Source organism: Mycteria americana, chromosome 5 (assembly GCF_035582795.1).
Source record: "Mycteria americana isolate JAX WOST 10 ecotype Jacksonville Zoo and Gardens chromosome 5, USCA_MyAme_1.0, whole genome shotgun sequence".
NCBI lineage: Eukaryota > Metazoa > Chordata > Aves > Ciconiiformes > Ciconiidae > Mycteria > Mycteria americana.
Window position 1 is genome coordinate 33,217,729 of NC_134369.1, and position 20,194 is coordinate 33,237,922.

Below are 20,194 nucleotides of genomic sequence, written 5' to 3' on the forward strand. Positions count from 1 at the left end.
ATATTTAATAGATAACAGCTATTTAAATTTGTATCTGTGTAAAATAAATATAATTCCATTTTCATGGAAAAAATTATCACTTTTAATTTTTAATTATTATTTAATATTATAGTGTGCTTGAATCAAACTAGTAGTGGCTGTGTATCAAGTAGGACAGAGCCAAAAATTCTAACAAACATGAGAATAAATTAGCTTACCTTCTCCTTACCCACAAAACCAGTTATCCTGGTCAAAGAATTAGGGTAGCATACTAAGTTCCTTTCTTGACAAATCCATTTTTGACATTTCTTACTGCTTTATTGTCTATCTTTATTTCTTAGATTGTCTTATAAACTAATAATAATTACTATCATCCAACATACTTCTGGGCATCCAGGCTGGCTGGAATACTCAAATTTTTAGTACTTTCTCATTTAACTTCTGGGGTTTTGGTGGTATTTTTAGACAAATACTTGTTTGCCCTTCTTAGCCTTCTGAGATCTCAACTATCTTCTATGCATTTTAAAAAATAATTAAAGATTATACTGAAGACAATGGTTCTGATAGTACTTTCTGTATTACTTTAATAATTGCCAAGGTGAATACACTGAAGTTATCTAGCTATTGTTTCAACTTTTCTTATCCTATTCTGGACTGTATTTCTCTCTTGTTCAAATTAACAGCCATCAAGCATCTGATCTTGAATTATTATTAATTTTCTATTTCAAAAAGAGAGCAAAAAAAGTCAGCGAGTGCTTAAGTTTTCCCTTTTCCTTCTATTTATTTTCTTTCTTTCCCTTAAGTAACTGACTAAAAATCTTTAACAGTTGATTAAACATGAGACTTACAAAAAAATTCTGGTTGGTCATTGTGTTTCCTGCTACTAATATGCTATTATGCAACTAACTCTTCTGTTTGTATTATTCTCTTGTATTATTTTTTTTTTTTTCATTCCTCACATGATACCATATGATCCTTGCTTACACTTCCTTATTTTTTTTATGTTGCTGTTTTTATTACTTCCTGGACATGAAAAAAACCACCCTAAAAACCCAAACCCTCCTGAGGCTGCCATATTAGCCTCTGATAATATTCATGTATTTCCTCCATATTGGGGAAGTTTGCTGCTGTACTTGATTAAACAGGAACTGTTGACATTCTTGGATTTTTTTCCAGAGTGACCACTCCTACCAAATCTCTAAGATTTTTATCTTATAAAAAAGGATATAAAAATCTTGGATATAAGTTTTTTATAAAATCTTCTTGTGAGATTAAAGCATTTTCTGATTTCCCAGGGACAAATCAAAGTCTTCATACACTTCCATTTTTAAGTTTCAAACCATGGATTTTAGAACTATTTAAAAATTTTCGCTGTCTTTTTATTAAGTAGGATATTAGCAATCTGGCTGAATACAGAGTTTAATTAGGTTCAAAGGGTATGAGCTCTAGGTACAGAACTGCTTATAGTCTAAAACAAGAAAAATCGCATACCCCCTGAGAGTTCAAGAATTCTGCTCCTATTCTGAGTTAAGGCAGTTGATTTCTGGACACAGGCAGATAATACCATGGCAGCACTTTCCAACTTTACTTCCTGCTCCTCCTGACAAAGAATACAGGTCAGAACTTCTTTCTCAGCAACAGATGGACCTCGTTTGGGACCCAAAGCAATTTTGGAGTAATCAATTGCCGAAGACATGCTGTAAGACCATAAGTGACACAGATATAAAATAATCAGATAGCTTTTTCTAAACAAACTTATTCTTCCAGGCATCTAAGAGTGTCATACACTGCTAACATTTATAGTTTTATACCAAAATGCTTTACAAAACCAAATGATGACCAAACAATGAAGAAACATCTCAACCCTCACTAAAATGCAGTATTCTTTAAAAATAGAAAGTGGAAGCCAGCTAACATAGAATAATACCATGAAATGGATTCAGACAGCAGGAAATTCAGGAAGATGTATTCAATGTAGATTGGATTAAATATATTTTAATCTTACAGACACATTAAAATTGTTTCCCACTCTTGAAGAAAACATACTGAAAATGATTGCCACTACCTTAATTCAATGCTGTGTGACACAATAAGCTTCCATATATTTAAATATTCCTTATTCCAGAGTTCAACAATGATTTCTAGAACACGACGTATTGAAGATCAAAGCGCATAGAAGTGATCTGTACTTTTTTTCCAGCAGATATCTCTATTACCTGATTAGTTTTGTACAGCCCCAATTAGACCAAAATTGTGAGTTGTATTAGGTATACTATATTGTTGAAGCACCTCTAGAATAGGAGCAATCCATACCAACAAAATTACAACCAATATAAACCAAACATCTTCAGTATGAAGTTAGATTTTAAAAACTAGCAAACAGAAATATCAGCAACTTGAGCTACAAGAATAATATTTTCTTCACTGCAACTTAACATTAAGGCATATTGGCTTTCAGATTGTTTCCAAATTAAATACTTAAATTTTCATATAAGGTAGACAGTCACCTCCAAAATTAGTGTTGTCAGCAGCTTTCTAATGACATTTTTTCAAATGTTAAGCAATATAAGTATCCGCCATTTGAATAAATAATTAATTTTCTTATTGTTTATCTTATGCTGCTCTACAGAGTGAGTCCACTGTTCCTACATTAGCATACACATGCTAGTTTACATATAATTCTGTAACAGAAGATGACTTAAAAGTAAATAGAGACACAAGTTTGCTGACTGGGATGACGCAATCTGTCCCTTGAATGTACTTTCAAAATTTTTATGTAGCATAATGAACTTATGTAGCAGGTAACGAACTCTTCCCACCAGAACTCTGGATGTCTGTTTTTTCTTACCTTTCTTCCTCCATAATAGCATCTTCTTTCCCCTGTGCCTCCAGTGTGTTTTCATACAGGAGCTTATGGGTTTCAATGAAATTCCTCTGCAGCGCAGACATCTGGGCCATTATCTTCTGACGGTGCAACCTAGCTGCTTCTGCCTTTCTCTTCCGCTCAGCTTTCTCTTTATCCTGAGTGCTCTGTGTCTTACAATAAAAGAGAATAAAGAAAATCACAGGCAACAGAGATAATCAAAAAATGAGAAGAATCTTTCCCCAACTATATGCATTCTAACCACCAACATCAAATGCCTTAACTTGACAACACTTTAATGATTAAAAAAAAAAGTTAACTGCTATCTGAAAAATGTAAAACTAAAATTTTAAGTGTTGACTAGGTTCATTAACCTAGTCAGAAGAAAGAGATTGAGGGGTGCCCAAAAGGTCACTAGTACAATCCCTTGCCCAAAGACAGGATCAATAATACCTGATGCATTTTAATTAGGTCCTTGTCTGTTCTTAAGAAACTTTAGCGAGGTGAACATCACAAGCCTCCTCCAGTGTTTTGTTATTCTCCCCATAAGCAAAACCCCTACTGAGTATTCAGTATCTCCCTTACAGGAATTTAAGAAAATTTTATCTTGAACTATCTATGGACAACACAGCAAACAGATTGTTCCTACATTTTTGTGGCAGCATTTTATGCATCTGAGGATTGTATTTTTCCCTATTCTTCTTTATTGTAGACTGGAAAACTACTCTTCTTCCAGTATTTCATCTTCTATCATGTTTTCAAAAACTATAAACAAAGTATTTATATACTTTGGAAATGTAGAGTTCAAAAAACACAGGTAGACTTAAAACATATAGAACCTCATTCCTCTTATTCAATTACTTAAGGCACAAATTCAACATTACACACATTGCTTCCATTCACGATACCATTACTTTTTGAGGAAATGAAACAACAGCAAATGGCTCCACAAGTAGTGGAACTGTAAGAGTCTCATTTCTTACTGACTTTTGTGTTTTGTTCCCTTACCTTACCAGATATCATATGACACCTTTCTCAAAAAAGAAACACAGCATATGCTGTGATAAGTTTAGAGCTATGCGTGCAATGACTAGCCAAGAGATTGGTTGGCAGCAAGCTGTTGCCAAACAGAATGCGTAAGAACAAACTGGCCTGTCTTTGCACACTAAGGGTAATCGGATTCTTCTTTTCTATTCAACTGCCAATTAAAAAAAAAAAGAAACCTCATGGGACTGCAGTAATCTTTGAAATCTCCATTTCACTGTGCCATTTGACCACTGGATTCAAAAGTTATTTTGAGGGAAGGGGGTAGAGACTGATACATAGACAGAATAATCACCTAAGCCTGATGTCTTTATACAATCAAGGCAAAGCAGATTAACCTCTTGGTAGATCACGTAAATTACAAGACATCATTTTAAGCGGATTTGTATTTCTAATTATTGCACAATGACAACATAATAGAAAAGGTGTTTAAATCATGAAGATAAGAAATTGAGAAATGAACCCAAATTACTTCTTCACCCCCCTCAGTTGTTTCACTTGGAAGTACAACTAAAACCACATTAGCAGCTGATAATTCCATGAAACATGCTTAGCATAAATTTAATTTATTAAAAATATTAATCTTGGAACCTAAATCCTATTTTTAGGCAATATATTAGAAACTAGTATTTACAAAATTATCATTTTGGGTAACAATAAATTTAGGCACCTTTTTGAAAACAGCCATTCAAAACATTAAATACAAGACTTCCATTGAACATTTTTTTTATTATTACCTCATCACCTTTTGTAGCTTCTGAGCCTGATGTAGCTGCTATCGTTGTCAAACTAGATTTTTCTCTTAATCTTTTCACTGTGTCAAACATCTAGGAATAGAGACTTAGATGTTAAAAATAAAATGCAACTTAGCTCTTATTACAATATAGACAAGATTAATATGAAACTAAATATCTACAGCTTTATTTTCAGATTTTCAAATGGATGAATCCAACTGCCATACTCCTAAATAACAAAAGCGTCTGAGACCATATGTGCACCCCTGTAACACTGCTGTGTCTGTATCCTAAACCTGACAAGCACTGCTCAGTATAAAGTAAAATTCTTCCAAGTTTTCCAATCTTCTAGCACTAATACTGCTAAGCAGCTAAAGCATCTGTACATCAGAAGAATAGACAGACTGCTAGCTTATTTCAAGTAGGTGAGATGTGGATCATTCCATGGAAATAGTCACTAAAATCATGCAAAACCAATCCATCTGGAATAAAAAGCTTTCCAGCATATGCCTGATTAGTTAAAACTGAGCCTTCAATTTTCATTTACTACTTTCTCCAGCTATCTTTACTTTAATAAGCATCTTGAAGTTTTGATAATATTAAATATTCTACATTTACTATACATATTAAAAAGTTAAATATACTTTTTAAAGTACATTTTTTACTTTTGCCCTTAGAATTTTAGAAGAATAACCATCCAAAAAAATCTTTCAAACCTGCCTCCCTAATGTTCCAGGATAATCCAATTTTAGTAGCTAAGGATAGTTTTGGAACCCTACTTACGGATTCTTACCCTCTTTTCCAAAAGCATTGTCTTCTATGTTTGTCCCCTAAAAAAAGAAGCCCAAAACAGAACAGGACAGTAGTACTCCTGCTAAGCAGAAGCAGCAGCCTCCTACGTTACAGAAGGCGTCACAGTTCCAGAAGTTTTTCTTGTCTTTTACTGGGTAATGGCAGGGAGTTGGATGGAAAAATTCCACAGGTCAAATGTACAATGCGGCCATAGTCGGATCCAGACTCAAGTCTTAATACAAGCAGCCTCTAAAATGCTTTCCCAATTAATAAACTTTTACTTATCACTTGCTGTTATTTTGCAACAGAAACATGAGGAATAAAGTTTATGTATAAAAATGTCATTACTGGAATGAGTTATCTAAGCAAAAATTGACCCAATACTTGAAAGTAGCAATAGCAAGTGCAATGACTTGTAAGTGTTAACACAGTATTCAAGAAACCATCTTGTCTGGGGGGGGGAAATGTTCCAACAGATTAAGCTTTTCAAGAAATCACTGCAGCTGTAAACACTGGGTTATATGTAGGAATCACAACACCTTTCATAAAAGCTTTCTAAATTACTAAAATCAGGTCATACTTCTCCCCCTTGTGTACCTGCAGTATCCAATTGACTGTGTCCTTCTGTGCCTCTAACTGAGGAACTCTCTTTAATTTTTCCAGAAGCATTAACACGTTGACAGCATTCAAGGCCGAGCTTCCCATTCCTTTACAAAGGAGAGAAAAATAGAAAAGCATGCGTCTTCAAGGGGGAAAAAAAAACCCTCAACATTTTAATGTATTTACAAGCATGGACATGTCTTAAAATATTGCTAGTTATAGAACACACATACACGAACACAACCTGTGTAGTTACATTTCTGTTTTAGTTTCATCTGTTTATTCCCATTAAATGTACTATAATCTTTCCTCCTTGTAGATTAATAATTCTTGCTACTTCCAAAAGCAGAAGTACAGACAAAAACAAAATTGCCTTTTGCTTCAAGGAGAAGCAGTAAAGCTCTTAGAGCTTACATAAGTTTGCTAACAGCTCAGTGTACACAAGTTTATTTTTATCACAAAACCTATTATAATTACAGTAATTATTTGCTTCTTCATACCTTGGTAACTGTTCATAACGTCCTAGGACATTCTTTAACACAAGCATGCTTTAAAATTGAGACCATTCTCTTCAATTATATTTCTTTTGCAGCACTTTCCATTTGAAATCAATTTGCACATTTTTAGAAGTGGGACAAATACAGTACAAAAAATATTTTTTTTCATCACTTCTCAATAAGAGTTTTCTTAGAAAAATACTGATTATTTTTGCATCCCTTATGTATAAATGGGGCTTTGGTTTTTCTGGTTATGCAAAACTAAACCTGGCAAAGAATTCTCTAACATCTCAACTGTAATTAGTTTTAGTGTATTCCTATAGCCGACATGAAGCTTCTTCTAAACAGAAATATGTTCTGTGTGATGTGATTATAATAATTCTCCTTTCTGAACAATAATAAAAAATAAAAATAAAAAAAATGTGAAATGGGAGTGTTTTTCAAACTCAGTGACACCTCTTTACACAAGATTTTTGAAAAACTAAATAAAGGCAGTTCAGCAGCTTTATGTATTTAGTTATTTATGTAGGAGGTATTCCAAAGACGTGTAGATGTGGTGCTGAGGGACATGGTTTAGTAGTGGACTTGGCAGTGCTAGGTTAATGGTTGGACTCGATGATCTTAAAGGTCTTTTCCAACCTAAACAATTCTATGATTCTATGATTTTACTTCACAATTCTTATCTCTGTGTCATCTCTCAAGTGACAATTATGTTATGCTTGATAATGGATTTTTTAAAATTTATTCTTATACAGTGAAGCAGAAACTCTAGATAAGATGGAGAATTACTTAGAAAATGTAGATTCTAGCTCCCACTCACTAGTCTTGAATGTAAGATTAGGAAGTGCTCTGTAAGGATTTGGAAAAGTAAAGAAAAAGAAAAAAGCACACTTCATAGCCACTAAGTTTTGCTTCTATTATCACTACCATAGTAAAAGATTAGCTTGCAGTAAAACAATAATTGCACAGCTAAGGAGTACAAAAGATGGAGACAGTTCACTTAAATCCACTGTCATTTTTCAAGGAGTTCTTAGCTTCCATTTCAATAATGTTCTTGCAAAGGAAGAACCATTTTCAGTTATCTAACACTACTATTACTTTTCCATTTCTTTCCCAGGAAGAGAAGCACATCTGCTCTTCAAGATATCTGGCAACTGGGAACAAAGGAAGCTAGTGCAAACCTGGTTTCTTGATTATTTAAAAGAAAAAAAAAAAATCAGCAGGTTTTAATTCTAGAGCAAAAAGTAAATCCATTCTGACTAAAATCACATAATACTTTCTTCCAGCTTATTTTTGTCTTGACAAAATGAAGTTAGCTGAATTTACTCTGCTCTTTTAAAGAAAATGAAACATACGTGTTGCTTTGTGATAAAAGTCAAAGGTTACTTCTTCTTCTGGAGACTTCTGTAACTGCTGCTTCTCTTCTAGTAACCCTAAAGAAAGGAGATGAAGCACCTAAAAAAAGAGAAAAATAGTAAATCTCATGCACTATTAGAGGTCTGGAAAACTGGCATATAAAATAAGGATGTTTAATATAATTCTGTACTGTATGTTGATTATATCCATGATAAAACACAGAAATGAGAAAAAGTGCAGAGATTGTACATGCAAAGTGAAATAACAATGCACAATATCATTTTCCTGCATATTACTTGCACTAAAATTAATCAACTTGCACACACTTTACAGTAGTAACATATGAACTTGTCATTTTGCTGATACAAATCTATGAATATTTGGTTAATTCCATAATCCAAACATTAGCAGGTAAGGCAAAGCAATTAAATAATCTATGCACTCTAATAAAACTGATTAATTCAACCAGTCTGTAAATTCAGGGCCTAATCCTATAAATATTAAAAACAAACAAAAAAACCTTCACCAACGTCAGTAATTCCTTTTTTTTAAAGCATAAAGTCATTGCGGTAAAATGAAATGTTTAAATACTTACAAAACTATATTATTTCATGACTGAGGCCCCAAAGACATTTACGTATTTGGAGACTTTGCAGCTTACAAGATGAAGAAATTCCAATTTCTTTAAGATGATCAAAGGGTTACTTATTTGCACATGAAGTTTCAAGAAAAAGATGAGGTAAGGAGAATTACATATTGAAGCAGCTTCAGTACTGAGGCAACACAGGGCGGAAAGCAAAATAGAAGACTGAAGAATATTCCCAATTTAATACTATTGTGTTTCACATTTCTATTTTACAGTGGAGATAAATAATTTAAAATATTTTCTTTGGCAGTAAGATTTATAAAAACAGGTTTGGGGACAAAAAGTAAATTCTTATCATTCAAAGTTAAAGCTTATCTTTACACATTTTGACCTTATCATAAGCAGTTAACATGGTCAACACAGGAATGACCATAGAAAGACCACCAAAGCTAACCATACCATTTGGATCATAGCTTCAGTCCACAAGTGGGTTTCCAGTTCTACTGCTCTCTGAAGAATGATCCGCAGTATGTGCATCATAACATCACAGTTCAGAATCCTCACCACGTTGCTGAATGCAGGACTGAAGTCTGGAGGAGGAGGTGGTGGCAATGCTAGAAAACGGACGTGTGCAAATATATTAACAAACTGGCATCTCACCAAATATTGCAGGCAAAAGTAGAGAGCACAAACATACTAATTCCAGTGAAAGAACAACTGGACCTTTAAATTAATAAAGTCACACTCAAACACAATAGTCTGCCTGAGTCAGCTTTTATCTTTAGTAAAACTAAGTACTTATAGTAAGTTCTTATATAAAATACATGCAAACTAAGCTAAACAATCAACCACAAGTACTTAGTTGGATCTGTAAATGCAAATTTTTAATATTTTGCACTGCTTTATCATTTATGTATCACTAATAAACATACAGTGTTTGTGTTTTGCATCAGATATAAAGTTTTCAAGTAGTTAAACAAAAGCGAGCAGTGGATCTTCCAGAGCGTGGTCTCTCACATTACAGTGTCCCATGCCTAATATGGCTGGAGCTCTAAATTCTTCCTGCTCGTGGAGCATTATGATAATTTCTAGCTATGCACATTTTCTGAGCTAATATTGAAACTGTGTGATGTGGTATCTCACCCAGAAGAGACCTGGAATCTTGGCATCTACTAACAGCAGCTCAATTAATGCTGCAGCCTTTCCCTACCTGGAAACATTGACTTAAGTCTTCTTTTGGTACCTGGATGCCTATTTTCAGAAAACTTCTATGAATGCAGTGTCTCTGAAACCATCAATCTTCTGACAATTTATAATTCAGACAATGAATTATAAAAGTTACTGACAAAGACAACACAGCCACATAAAAGCATATGCACAAAGCACTTGCAACAAAATGGGTAGCCTGAGGGGAATACACACGTAAACAGTTATCTTTGTATTTTGGAACTGTATTGTCTGATTACATGAATGTGAGTTTCTGGCAATTACATATGAATATTTGCATTTTTAAGAAGTTCTACAAAATGCTAACATTTTAAGTTGCTAAAGTGAAGGGAGGGTGGAATTAAGAAGGTACTATTTCAAATCTGTCAACTGTATCAAATACAGTGGAGGAATAAACCAAAAGTAATCCAAAGAGTTTTTTTCCCCTCATTATTTTCCAGCTGTCATAATCTTCTGAGTTACTTACAACTGAAGGAAATTCAATTTTTTTCAAAGAGAATGTGATTTCTGATTTAACTGTGTCCCTCCTAAATGACAATGCCAATTTATTTTTCAGTTCCACAGGTTTTCAACTGAAAGGAACCCAAAGCAAATAAAATTTACTCAGAATGAATTTTAACCATCTTAAGTATGAAATGCTGTAGTGCCCCTGATAGTACACAAAAATCAAAATACGCTGTAGAGTAGGAAGTAAAGATTAAGGTATTCAACTGGAAGGGCAATGTGGGAAGAGAAAAAATAGTTATATCTGTTGCAACTCACAAAAGCAGGTGATAGTTGATTTTATTAAATTGTTCATTGTACTTATTCATTCAGCTTACAAAGTCTTCCTCAAATCAACTCAATTAATGCTTGTGACTTGAATGGGTAAAAGTAAACTCAAAAGGGAAACAACATTGGTGTTACAATAGAAACATGGGGTTTTATTGTAATATGTATTTGCAGCATCTAAAAAAAAATTTTGATTCATAAAACTTAAGTCTCAAGCTACTTACAGAATGGATGTGAACACTAGTTCCTGCAGCAACCTTCTCTATATGGCATTATTATGTCTCAACATTGTCCTAGAGAAACTACTCACAAAAAATTGACTTTTGCCTCCTAGTTACTCGACCATAAAAACCTCGAAGTTGTTCATTTTGTCAATGGGTATTACACCATGTTTATTTGTCTACATGGAAATGAAATTAAAAATTCCAAAACGCCTATCTTCGTGTTAAAAAAAAGGGAAAAAAGAGAAATGTCAGGTGCTAATTAATTACAATTACTACAAATCACAACAAATTTAGTATGAACTCAACTATCCACAATTAAGTCACAAGACATCTCCCAAAGCTCATTTTATATGCACAGCTACATACACTACTGAATTATTACATCTGTTGAGTCATCAGTTTCAAATTTTTACCTTCATCTCTGTTTTCTTGTTTTCTTCTTTTCTTTTGTGTATGTTCAGCCTACAGAAAAAGTAGTGTTGTTATACCAGCATCTCTACAGAAGTACGCAATGAAACAATGACAAACCCTAAACTAGAAATGTGGCAAGATACATAGTCAATACTTGGTCGTGTAACTAGAATCTTGTCTGAAATCTGTTTAAAAATATTGCATTTTGCATTTCAATTCATAGTAGAGATAAATAATTGGACATACTTGCTTCCTTAATAAGAGTTATAAAAGCAAAGTTTGGGGTTTTCCAGTTCCAAGATAATTCTTATCATATCTTGTTCTTAGCATAAATAGTTAACATAATACAGAAGTCACCACAGGGAAATTACTAATGCAAACCATACCACGTCAATTTGTATTAACAACCTTAACTTCATTAGAAGTTTAGTTTAAGTTAGCTGCATATACTCTTTACTGAATCAGTTTCTTTAGATTCCCATTAATTCCTTAGATTCAGAAAAATTCTTTAGACATTAATAAGTATGTACTATTTTTTCACCTTTGAGAGTGAATCTTACACTGCTTACCTTGCTGTGCTGGGTCTTAGTATAGTGATAAAAGAACATATTGAACTCCTTCAAGCATTCGTCTTTCAGTTCATAAACTCCATGGCCAGACACACCCGGTTTCCTTACAGAGAAATAGTTCATGACATACAGATTAATAATGTATGTTCAGCACATCTTTGAATGTAAACAAACCAGTAACACAATTTATTTTCTAAGGAAATGCTAGTAAGAAGTGGAATAGTGATGGTTGCTTCCTTAACTTATAAAGAGCATAGAGTGAGTACAGTTATCAGTCTTTAATTTTCAAGACTGTTTACTACTGTAAATCCTACCTAGCAGCAAAATATTTCTAGTCTATACCATCTACAGCACACCATATAGCCTCTTACGGGTAAATTCTTTTTAACTTTACGGCTTAGAATTTCAGACATTGGACGTTATCATATAAAATTCATTACTTTCTTGAGCCAAGGTACAAAAGAAGTAATACAAACAGCTACTTTCTAGCCAGTGAGATTTTTTGAACTTTCCATATAATTCCCAAAGCAAGATTCCTAGGTACACTTATAGCTGCCCTTGATTAAACATAAACAAGCGAGCTACATGAAATTTAAAGTAAGGTATACTAAAATAATTAAAATTACAAGACATTTTTGTGACAAAAATAGCAGACATCTGAACCAGTGTTTCTCAACTGCTACAACTGATTGTTCTATATTTGTGCATATATATATGTACGTTAAAAAAATTAACTCCCATCTGAAAGTTACAGCAAGTTAGCAACTAAATAACATCTAAAACAATGATTAGGTGGTGATTGTCAAAGGTACAATGAGTTGTTAAGGTTCCCAACTATCTTTGAAATAAAATGAACTTTTGAAGATTTTCCCACTAGGACTGGAGATTACTAAACTCCTGAGACTCCTCAAACTGAATTTGAAGAAAGAAGGGGGCAAAAGGAGAGAAGCAGCAGCTTCGGATATTCCATACACTTTTCTTTCCTATGCATATTTGAAAGCGTATATATTTCCAAACAGCAAAATATTAGCTGAACAGAGACTGCAGTGCAGCTTATTTAACCCATGTAATCTAAGAGATCTTATTTCATGTTCAAGCTACTTATAAAACAATATTAAGAACTTACTTAAATGTAGCCACTTTATCAATTACATTCTCCAAGCCAGTTTCATTGTTCTCCTGGTAAAAAATTTAGTTTGGGATAAATTTATAATGATTCAAATATCTTCAGTATTATGCTAGGTGTAACAAAGATAGACATACAGATTTAGATCAGTTCCTTAATTCATGAATTAATATGTTATGCCCAATGTTATTCAGAAAGCAGATATTCATAATTGACAAGTTCCAAGGAAGTACCAAAGACAGAAAATACTTTAATTTAATTGTAAAATGTTATTTATAACAGAGCTGATCTCCAGAAATAGAGCAGTGCCTTACCCAACCTCAATGGAAGGAAAAACTGTTCTAGTCTCTTAAAACAGTGAATGTGGATCACCTATAATTGGTTTCTTATAATATTCCGGGCTATTTAATCATCATAGTTTAGCTTCAATTGGCAACTAAGCACCACACAGCCGCTTGCTCACCCTCCAACCCCCCCAGTGGGATGGGGGAGAGAATCAGAAGAGCAAAAGTAAGAAAGCACATGGGTTGAGATAAGAACAGTTTAGGGGGGGTGGGGGGATAATAATTAATAATAATAGTAATAGTAATAATAAATTGTAATGAAAAGGAAAACAACAAGACAGAGAGAAGAACAAAACCCGGGGGGTGGGGTGGGTGGTGGAAACAAGTGATGCAACCACTCACCATCCACCAACTGACACCCAGCCCATCCCCAGGCAGTGATCACTACCCCCCAGCCAACTTCCCCCAGTTTATATATGAGCATGACATCATATGGTATGGAATAGCCCTTTGGCCAGTTTGGATCAACTATCTTGGCTGTACCCCCTCCCCACTTCTTGTGCACCTGGCAGAGCATGGGCAGCTGAAGAGTCCTTGACTAGTGTAAATATTACTTAGCAACACCTAAAACATCAGTGAGTATTATCAACATTACTCTCATACTGAGTCCAAAACACAACACTGTATTAGCTACTAGGAAGAAAATTAACTCTATCCCAGCCAAAACCAGGACAGTAATTTACAATAAAACTGAAGTTTTTTGCATTGATTGCCAGCCCTGAAAACTTGCACAGGCTATAAAAATCTAATTCACATCCCTCTCCTTTTCTTGAATTTTCAACAGGTGGAGTAGAATGGCAGGGAAATCTGTGCTTTTGAATACATCTGTACAATCTTGACTTCCAATTGATCTGCACAGGTTTAAGTGATCAAAATTACAAATTTATTGATGGTACACAGGGCAGAATGAAATCCAGCTGCATGGTCCTACAGGGCCGAAAGAAAATAATTTTTAAACTTTCCTTTTTGAATCTAGGAGAACTACAGCTGAATATTCCAAAAAATTCCACGTCTTCATCAAAAAGCACAATCTCCATACAAGCCTTTTCAGATTAGGCCATGCTTGAACCCATGACATTTACCTTTACATCAGTAAGGTGTCTAAGCCCCTCCTCTGTCATGCTATTTTGTAATTCTGAAACCAACATTTGAGCTTTATATCAGAAATAAAATGCTTCCATATAAAGATACAGAAGCTAAAGAAGAAAAAGACATAAAACAAGAAAAAGTAAATTAAGGAAAAAAGTAAATAAACCAGGACTCACATTTTCAGGCAAGGACTTGGTAATTGCACTGTGAGCCATTGGTTCAATACATAACAGATGGATGATTTCTCTCATGATAACATCTTCTTTTGTCACATTACTCACTCCAGGCACATATCTTTCCCCTGCGAGAGTGAAGCAAAAGGAGAAGAATGGCAAATATGACAGTTATAAAGCAATTCTGAATTTTGCACAGAGATAGTGTTATTGCTGGGATACTTCATACTATAAGTTTGCATTCGCCAGAAACCTATCCCAAGTATCTGAGCAGAAAAACGGTTTTTTAGCCTAGCTTCCTAACAAAATGGGTTAAGATGGAGTTTCTTTTCATATTCTACTTTAAGAGCCAATTGTGAAGTTATCTAACAGCTTTTTTCACTATGCAACCCCTATTGCTTCTAGTTTACAAATACTTATGTTACTGAACCATCTATTTAAAATAGGCATTCTCTAGTATACTCTCCATACCATCTATGTTAAAGAAAGTCAGCAAGCCTGTTTTGTCAAACTGTAATAATCCATTACTACAACAACAGACAGAAATGAAACTTACCCACAACATAGATGAGAATCTGTAGCATCTCTTCTATTAACACATTACATTGTTTGATCAAATCCTACGAGAATTAGAGAAACCAGTTTAAAAGAAACAAACAAGCAGGAAAAATCTGTCAAATGACACTGAGCTCAGCCTTCAGATGCACTACTTCGCTGAAGCACTGTACTGTAAGAAGAAACCTCCATTCTAACAAGCTGGAAAAAAATGCCTGCGCTTGTAGAGGAGATATTATTCTGCAATTGAAGTGCAACATTCACATGCAGGAAAAGAACCATCAGATAAAAATGTATCCCAAATGAAGGGTTATATGAAAGTAAGTTCAAGCCTCAAGAAGTAGCACAACAATCCAAGAAACTTCCAGCCAAAATAAGAACACATACTATGGCTTAAGAGACATAGAAATTTTATAGAGAAGCCATTTACGTGGGTTTTGGCATATGCCCTATGAAATAAAGGTCAAAGAGGGCAAAAACTATTTGCTAGTTTTGAGTAAGTCTCTACAAATTCTGAATACAAAATCATTTATCTAACCACTAGGTCCTGTTTTGACTGACTTTTAGTATGGTCATAAAAATGCAGTTATCAACAGTAGCTAGTTTTTCTTAAAAATGTTCCATAAACTCAAAGCAAACAAATTAATCAGCAGAAATACTTGCCACTTACCTGATCTTTGGTGGGCTTGAGCTTTTTGAAAGCATCAGCAAGCTCGTATCTCTGCAGTACCAGCAGGAGGAACTGGTTTGGATCCATAAGAGATGCACCTATCTATCAAAAAATGCAAACTAATATGAACATCAGTTACTATTACAGTTCTTCATTAATTATGAAAAATACTCTTTTACCAAGAAAAATATTTGAAGTCATACAGATTTAATTAAAAGAAATTCCATGAAAATTTTGAGTCAAGCAAGCAATGGTTGAGAACATTATACCTGGAGCATGATGATGTCTTTATCATACATCTCTTCTCTGCATTTAACATCTTGATAATAGAATACCTGAGAAATAGGAAAACAAGATTTAAGTAGCCAAGTAAAGTAATGCACTATCAAATATGCACCAGTTAATGTCTGAGGCTTTTTTAAACTGTACAACACCTTTATTGAGTAAGGGAAAGTCCTGTGTTTCTTTCAAAACAAACGTGTACTTTGATGGAAGTGAAAAATGTTTTTTCACCTATCCAGATGAAGCCTATGCTGTACTACTTCATACCCCCTTCCAAGACAATATAATTCTGATGGCTGCTACTGATTAAAGTCAAAGCATCCTCCTTCTCCTACCCCAATTCTCAGAGAGAATTATACAGGGGGCTACCAATATTTACTTTGATTCCACCAAAGGGTCCTGTGAAAGGTAAACACAGAAAATTTCTGCCATCAGAGGAAAAGGGGCAGGGGGGGAAGGCGAAGCCAAAGCAGACAAAATACAAGTACTTAAGGGAAGACTCTTCCTTTTACGTTTACTCTTGCAACAAAAAAAGCCCACAAGTATTATAAAATGTTTGTTATGTCCAGTTACATGGCACTCAAAAGTTTAGTATGAGATTAAAATAGTTTTAACTTTTGCATATAATGATTACCATACACTAAGAGATTCTTCAAACATTTTATGTTATAAGCAACAGTACACTAACAGTACTTATGCGGTGATTTCTTTATCAGATCTGAAAGTAGTTTACAGTAGATGTCAGTAACATTAATACCATTTCCAAGAGTCAGAAAAAGTCATAAGAGAGACGAAAATACTTGTCTAATATGGGGAGGCAAGCCATTGATGAAGCTGGAAATAAAACACAGTCATCTAAATTCCCACCTAGAAACCTTCCTATTTAGTGTAGGAGTGACCCCCATGACCTGTTTCTGCACTGGATGAAACCACCACTGGGAACATTACTGAGAAATACGTGCATACGCCATTAGGACCAACTCACTACCAAATATTGTAGGGAGTACCTGGCTTATCAGGGAGAGCCCATTCCTTCTCCACATCTCTGCAGCAACCTGAGCAACTAAGACAAGACATCGCAAAGGATATTCTACTAGCAGCTCCACTTGAAATTCTTCCTAGAATTTAAAAAAAAAAAAAAAAAAAAAAAAAATCAAGCAAGAATAAGTCTATCAGTGATTTTAAAAGTCTGACTCCTAATGAACAAAGACACATTGACAGCTGCAAAATAACTTGCGTGTGTGCCATGAAAGTTACAGGATATAATTTCAGGCTTTTTCCTTCCCAGTGTATAAATCACAAGATTCATTGGTGGGGGAGGGGGAAGAATCTTACAGGAGAAACAAACTCATGCAATCTTGAGATGGTTCCAGTCTTGCTTAATCGTACATGAAGACCTACAAAACCAATAGGAAAAAAATTAGAAAATAAATCAAAATCAGTAGTTTCTCCTCCAACCCATTCTAAACGTTAGCTAAATCATCTACAACTCAATTACAGAAAAAAATTCATATTTAGGAAATACTTGTTACTTTTTTTTTAAGCTAGAAGATCACATTATCACAAGTTCTTACCAGTCTTACATTCCATTTTATGAATAAATCTATTCATTTAATGAATTCATTAAAACCATTTAAATTGAGATGCTAAATAGCATTAGCAAAATTGTAATTTCACATTTAAATCATATGTCAGTAATAACTGAATTTCAAGACTACAAGGCTTAACAGATGGTATCTTGGTATCAAATGATGTGATAAAGAATCTACAGCTTAATAATAGCATATGATTTCATTTGTATTCTAGAGAAAGCGGTGATCACCCACTGCTATGGTCCTTTGTATTCTGACTGGAAATCTGTCCTGGCATGCTGCAAACATGTCTTTTAGGAGGAGCATTTTAACAGTCCTAAGATATATGTGGCTGGAAAATAAATTCAAGATACAGTAATAATGAACATTCATTTAGGCAAAACAGGTAGAAATAGAAACAGAACCACATAAATTCAAATAGTCCAGAGAAAACTGAAGTTCTCATTAAAACATGAAACTTTTCCTTCTTGCCTGACTTTCTTATCTCTCCTGTTTAAAAAAAATGTCCTCCAACCTCCATGGCAAATGTTTGGTTTTTTGGGTTTTTTTGGTTTTTTTGAGAAAAACTTTCCCTTAGTGGGACATCTGGGGAACTGGGTTGCCTGATCATGAGAATGTCAGAAAGTCAGAGAGCAACTGATCTGTTAAGCGTTTACTCTAAATGCTTTCTAGAGTAAAGAAATAAATATGGATGATAAATGTAATTGAAATAGCAATCAAAACAAAACACACCACCTACCAGCAAGAGTCCTAGACAGTGGTAAATGTATGCTGACAGGATCTGCAGACACTCTGTAAGGTCTGCTCTCCAGAGTATGGCCACACAAATGAAACACTGTCTTTTCCCGTGAACGGCCATTTGTGCTGCACCTCATCACAGCTTTATGACATTCGCTATAGGCCTTGAGCAACAGCTCTTCCTAGAATTTAAAGTAAATGTGTAGCATTATATTTAAAAATCATATATATGCACTAAAATTCCTCACTTGTTTTTTCTGACGGTGTAAACAGTCACTAAAAATTCACAATATAATTACTACTCTGTTTCTTAATACTGAGAAGTACTGGACTGGAGCAGTGGAGCATCCACTAAAGCTAACTGAGAATATGCTTCTGTTCAAAAAAGCTGCTCTGTCAAATGCTCTTGAAATCTATGTGCTTACTTAAGCTGCAATATTTTAATATTTTGCATAGTTTGCACCCCAAATTGGATCAAGAAGCTCCTGAACTGCTGTAGTTCTTCCTTTCTCTCCTTACTGAAAAAAAAAACCCCACTTCAAAATATCTTTAACTTAACAAATTGTACAATTTCTCCCCTTCTCCCAGCACAGCTATGAGCTCCAGCACTGATTAAGACTACCTACAGTGCAATTACCCAATTAGCACAAAGTTTCTGCAGTCCACTTTTACAATTAAAAGTGAACCTCATGCGCTTCAAAACCTTAAAACTTGACAGTGATGCCATGAACCTAATTCTCAAAATCTTGAATTATGAGAAGTATTTTCTCGTTATGATTTGCCTGACACCCTGTGCAGCTTTGTCAGCTAGCAGACTGTATTCTTCTGAGATCCCTTCTCTTTGTCACACCACAGATTAATTCTTTCAGATTAATTCTTTCAAAAAATTCTCATTTTTTGTGGAGATCCGTATTGAAAAATAGTGAGCTTTTTTTAAAGCTGCTATTTAAAAAGTACTCAGGAATCTTCACAAAAGGCACGCATGTAAGAATCCTAGGCAATTGATATACTTACGTCACAGGCACACCACTCCTGGAACATCAAAAGAATGTTCTTGAGCTGCATCTGTATAGCAATAGCTGCCTCCCAGTCAGGGTCCACCTCAATGTGCTGGCCAATCTGTCTTTTTATCTCCTCCATTCCCTGAAATGGAGATGCCACAAAATACTCAAGTTAAATCACTGATCACAGGCTTAAAACAACACAAAATCACATAAGCAAGTAATAAAATATAGGTTGTTCAGATACATGTAGCTAAAATTGATGAATATTACTTCTATGAAGTAAACATTACTTTTTCACCCATCCAAGACAGGGATTGAAGAATTTACCATCTTAATTGCATGTTTATAGCCACAATATTACTACGGAAAAAAAGAAGAGCAAACAAAAGTGCTGTAATATCTTTATAACAGCATATTAGAAAGAAATTATTTAAGTGTGCTGTACCTGCATGCAAGTTAGAATCCTTAGGAAAGAAACAAATCCTTCTAAAAACCGCTCCCTCAGACGATCTGTCCACAATGTAGGCTTGCTGACTAAGACATACCTATCCCCAAAGAAAATATTATCATCTTTTGCTCATACTTCTCTCCTGCTCATGCTTGTATTTATTTTAATACAAAGAACACTTCAATCTACTGCATCATCACATTACATCACCCTCCCCATCTCAAACTCCTCTTAAAATTTTCCCCAAACACTAGAGTTGCTTGGTGTGACTCCATCATCTGAAATGAACAGATTTTTTAATTCCAAGGTATTTAGGGTGGTTTGATTTTACATTATTCAGTTTATTAGAGTAATTTGGAACCTGTAAGAGTGGAAAATGCTATGCAGATGAGGATTATACAGCTTTCCCAGAATGATAACGAATAGAAGCCAAGTTTCCTATACTGTCTTACAGTAGCTAAATTCTGTTTATTAATGCAATTGTTATATGGAATGATATCAGTTAAAAATCATCAAAAAT

General features: G+C 34.4%; 1 protein-coding gene across 4 annotated transcripts in view; it reads right to left on the reverse strand.

Moving 5' to 3' along the window:
* UBR1 (ubiquitin protein ligase E3 component n-recognin 1) overlaps positions 1–20,194 on the reverse strand; it is a 75,403-nt gene that overhangs the window by 20,947 nt on the left and 34,262 nt on the right. For 2 of the 4 annotated variants that reach the window (XM_075502823.1, XM_075502822.1), the window contains exons 13-30: positions 19,672–19,771; positions 19,237–19,365; positions 18,224–18,404; positions 17,228–17,289; positions 16,900–17,010; positions 15,880–15,945; positions 15,611–15,712; positions 14,942–15,005; positions 14,389–14,513; positions 12,780–12,832; positions 11,654–11,756; positions 11,087–11,135; positions 8,911–9,065; positions 7,865–7,964; positions 6,010–6,119; positions 4,624–4,713; positions 2,828–3,009; positions 1,471–1,676 (exon numbers count right to left, since the gene is read on the reverse strand). In XM_075502823.1, coding sequence (XP_075358938.1) covers positions 1,471–1,676; positions 2,828–3,009; positions 4,624–4,713; positions 6,010–6,119; positions 7,865–7,964; positions 8,911–9,065; positions 11,087–11,135; positions 11,654–11,756; positions 12,780–12,832; positions 14,389–14,513; positions 14,942–15,005; positions 15,611–15,712; positions 15,880–15,945; positions 16,900–17,010; positions 17,228–17,289; positions 18,224–18,404; positions 19,237–19,365; positions 19,672–19,771 — 1,988 coding nt within the window. Of the gene's footprint in view, positions 1–1,470; positions 1,677–2,827; positions 3,016–4,623; positions 4,714–6,009; positions 6,120–7,864; positions 7,965–8,910; positions 9,066–11,086; positions 11,136–11,653; positions 11,757–12,779; positions 12,833–14,388; positions 14,514–14,941; positions 15,006–15,610; positions 15,713–15,879; positions 15,946–16,899; positions 17,011–17,227; positions 17,290–18,223; positions 18,405–19,236; positions 19,366–19,671; positions 19,772–20,194 lie in introns of all 4 variants that reach the window. The other 2 variants (XM_075502821.1, XM_075502820.1) reach the window with 1 other exon arrangement.